Genomic DNA, 4110 nt, shown 5'->3' with positions numbered 1-4110 from the left:
ACAGTCCCGTGTCATATGAAAAGGGCTCCGGGCCTAGGCATCCCATCCCCAATCCCGTAGGTTGTCACACACCCACTTTAACTTCCTTTAAAATATTTTTTATGCCCACCTTCATACATATACATATATCATCATGCACATACATAAAAAAATCTTTATGATATCATTTTCATAAAAATATGCCCATAAATATATATTTAGTTATTTTTCATAAAAATAATACTTATACATAAAAATATTCATGCAAAAATTAAATATATATTTACGGACTATGCATTTTTCATTGACTGGTTCAGGCTGTTAACTCCTTAGACTTAGACTTAGACTTAATAACTTAAATTTAGCTCAAATAATTTATTTAAGCTCATTAATAAATTTCTGGCCCATTAATTAACCCAAGCTCATTAATAACCTAGACTGGCCTAATGAACCCAAATTACCATAAACGGGCCCAATAACTTCCATAAGCCCTAGGCCCATAAAAATTAATTTACTCACGTAAATAATTAATTAAGCCCAAATAATTACCTAAATAGCCCATTTAAATTAATTAACTCAACTTAGGCCCATATAAACACTTAAAGTAATAATTAACTTAAAAATAAAATATCCGAGCACAACTAACACAATCCGAAACCGGAACCAACTAACTTGACCCGTGACATTTTAGACCCTACTCGGATCCGAAAACCCGAGCCCGGCCCGCCAAAAGCCAAAATTCAGAAATCTATATGAGCAGCACCTTACCCACGACCACAACCACTTAATGGCTTAGGCCGCCGGAATTCGGCCACCACTGGCCGGAGGTCCACCCCCCAAACCTAGCCCACATCCAGGAGGTTATAACGAGACCAAACCCAGCCCTTAACTCAACCTATGGACCCAAAGTTTTCTATTTCCAACTTCAAATATTGGCAGTAGAAGATGCTATTCTACCTTACCATATTGAACCTGTCCAGATTTGTCAAGGAAGATCCCCATGTTGTCGTTGAAGGCGGTTCGGACACACAAAGAAGGGTTGCGGTTGATGAATGGAACCACAATGATTTCTTGTGTAGAAACTACATCTTGAATGACCTTGATGACACTCTCTATAGTGTCTACTCCTCTGTCAAGACTGCCAAGGAACTCTGGGATTCCTTGGAAAAGAAATACTAAACTAAAGATGCAAGCATAAATAAGTTTGTGGTTGGCAAATTTCTGGACATCAAAATGGTAGACTCAAAAACTGTGATGAGTCAAGTGCAAGAAATACAAATTATCTTGCATGACTTGTTGGCCTAAGGAATGGAGATCAATGAACCGTTCCAAGTCGCATATATCATTGAGAAGTTGCCATCGCAATGGAAGGACTTCAAGAACTACCTTAAGCGCAAACGTAAGGAGTTAAAACTTGAAGACCTTATTGTGAGACTTTGCATCGAGGAGGACAACAGAAACACCAAGACCAAGTCACATAAAAAGATGATGGAAACTGAGGCCAAAGCAAATCCGGCGGAATCAAGTACGAGTCACAAAAGGAAGCGCCCCCATGATGGAAAGCAAAAGGGGAAAGCAAAGAAATTCCAAGGAAGTTTCTACAACTGTGGCAAACCAAATCACATGGCAAGGGACTGCCGACTTCCAAGGAAAAAACAACAAAAGTCAAAAACCAAAGCAAGCAAACATGGTTGAAGAAAGATATGTGCCTTTAGCAATTTTTGATATTGATCTTAGTGCTGTTATTTGTGAGACCAACATGGTGGATGATCCAAGAGGATGGTGGATCGATACTGGCTCTACGAGTCACATTTGTGCAGATAAAGATATGTATTCCACCTATGCCACCATTGGAGATAGAAAGTTGTTCATGGGAAACTCTGCAACTTCGGATGTCGTTGGAGTTGGTAATGTAGTGCTGAAAATGACGTCGGGCAAGGAGATGACGCTCAAGAATGTACTACATGTGCCAGACATTCATAAAAATTTAGTTTTGGGCTCTCTTTTGAGAAAGACAGGGTTTAGATTGGTGTTTGAGTCTGATAAGTTTGTATTGACAAAGTCTGGTGTATTTGTTGGTAAAGGGTACCAAGAAAGTGGTCTCTTTAAATTAAATGTAATGAATGTTATCCTTCCTGAGGCAAAAAATAAAATTATTAGTTCTGCTTACTTGACTGAAAGTTGTGATTTATGACATGAATGTTTAGGGCATGTTAACTTCAAAACGTTGCAAAGACTTGAAAATTTAAATGTAATACCTATGTTTAAAATAAATCCACAACATAAGTGTGAGATTTGTGTTGAAGCGAAAATGGTCAAAGCTCCATTTCATACTGTCACGAGAAGTACTACGCCACTTGAATTAATACACACTGATGCATGTGATTTAAAAATGGTACAAACACAAGGTGGAAATAAGTACTTTATAACATTCATTGATGACTGCACCAGATTTTATTATGTATATTTATTGAAAAGCAAAGATGAAGCAATCGAAGCTTTCAAGAAATATAAGACTGAGATTGAAAATCAACAAAGTTCAAAGATTAAAATGATTCGAAGTGATCGAGATGGAGAATTTGTGGCTCCTTTTGAAGAATTTTGCTCAACCTTGGGCATCATTCATCAAACGATAGCCCAATGCTCACCTCAATTTAATGGCATTTCAGAATGTAAGAATCGAACCTTAAAGGAAATGATGAACGCGTTGTTAATTAATTCTGGCTTACCTCAAAACATGTGGGGTGAAGCGATTCTCTCAGCAACTCACATTCTAAACAAAATACCAATCTAAGGAAAAGATGAAACACCCCATGAACATTAGAAAGGTCATAAACTTTCTTACAAATACCTCAAAGTGTGGGGGTGTTTGGCAAAAGTAGAAGTACCTAAGCCAAAACAAATAAAAATTGGGCCTAAAACGGTTGACTGCTTATTTATTGGTTATGCATATAATAGTAGTGCATATTGATTTTTAGTGCATAAGTAAACAATTCGTGATGTAAATTAAGGCACAATCATGGAGTCAAGGAATGCTTTATTTTTTGAGAATATCTTTCCTTGTAAAGAAAAGAAACAAATAAGTTTGAACAAGCGAACTGTGGGGACCTCGGGTTTCTAATCAAATCTTGGGGAAATTAATCACTAAACATGATTAATTAATAAAGGATCAAATCATTTAAGGATTAATTAACAACAATCAAACAATAAAAAAATGTTTAAACCAAGAGCTTAAAAAAAATTTAAAATTCAGCACCTCGCTCGATCGGGTAAACTCACCCGATCGAGCGAGCTTAAATAATCAGCTCTCGGGTCTGAAACATATTTGGCCTCGCTCGATCGGGTGAACTCGTCCGATTGAGCGAGCCCAAAAATGTTGCTCTTGGGTTTTCAAATTCACAGGCCGCGCTCGATCGGAGGAGTTCACCCGATTGAGCGGGCACCCTGTCCAGAAAAATCTGCAGAACCATTTTTGCTGTCAAACCCTGGAACAAGGCATGAATCATCTACAAAATTGATCCCAAACATGAAATCTAAATTTGAAACATATATATATATATATATATATATATATATATATATATATATATATATATATATATATATATATGTACGAAGTCTTTAGCATCATATCAATGCATTTCTTACATCAAACATTCAATTCAAAAGACAATAAACTAACAGCATTCAACCAAACATCATAAGTGTTTTATGTCTAAACTTCTCTTAACAAGTATGATGTATTCTACAGTACAACTTTAGCTACAACCCGAGTCCTCACTTGCTAAACTCTCTCCCAAGCTGCCAATGTTGTCTTTGACTAGCTCCTCCCCCACCTGTTGTCATGCACACATAAAAAATAAGACAACAGCCGGATAAACTCCGGTGATAATATAATTCCCAGTATAAAAGACATATACATGCGTTAAAATATAAACATGTCAACTCTAACCATTTCATGTCAATGATAGATTAATATAACGCATATATCAATTCAAAATATATCAATCAAGACTTCAAATCAATACTTCAAATCAAAAAATTTATATAGTGCGCTATCAAGAATTGATTCATATTAAATCATTGCCATCAAGATTCGTATCCGATCTTGACATGGATATCCATCTATCG

At 36.4% G+C, this 4110-nt stretch overlaps 1 protein-coding gene across 1 annotated transcript; it reads left to right on the top strand.

The window, feature by feature from the left end:
- The first annotated feature begins 1287 nt into the window (after positions 1-1287).
- Positions 1288-2173, top strand: LOC140878801 (uncharacterized). Its single transcript, XM_073282425.1, has 2 exons — positions 1288-1504; positions 1611-2173. The coding sequence occupies exons 1-2, from the start codon at positions 1288-1290 to the stop codon at positions 2171-2173; spliced, it is 780 nt and encodes a 259-aa protein (XP_073138526.1).
- Positions 2174-4110: the final 1937 nt, after the last annotated feature.

The sequence above is a fragment of the Henckelia pumila genome, chromosome 2 (genome assembly GCF_033568475.1).
Source record: "Henckelia pumila isolate YLH828 chromosome 2, ASM3356847v2, whole genome shotgun sequence".
In the NCBI taxonomy this organism is placed as follows: Eukaryota; Viridiplantae; Streptophyta; class Magnoliopsida; order Lamiales; family Gesneriaceae; genus Henckelia; species Henckelia pumila.
The sequence above is the reverse complement of the archived record's forward strand: the minus strand, read 5'-3'. Positions and strand labels throughout refer to the sequence as shown.

What these genes read in the sequence shown, in the direction of transcription:
- LOC140878801 (XM_073282425.1), top strand. Translation starts at nt 1,288, where the DNA reads ATGGAGATCAATGAACCGTTCCAAGTCGCATATATCATTGAGAAGTTG. An exon ending in AGCAAATCCGGCGGAATCAA is followed by an intron (nt 1,505 to 1,610) that starts GTACGAGTCACA and finishes TCACATGGCAAG; the next exon opens with GGACTGCCGACTTCCAAGGA.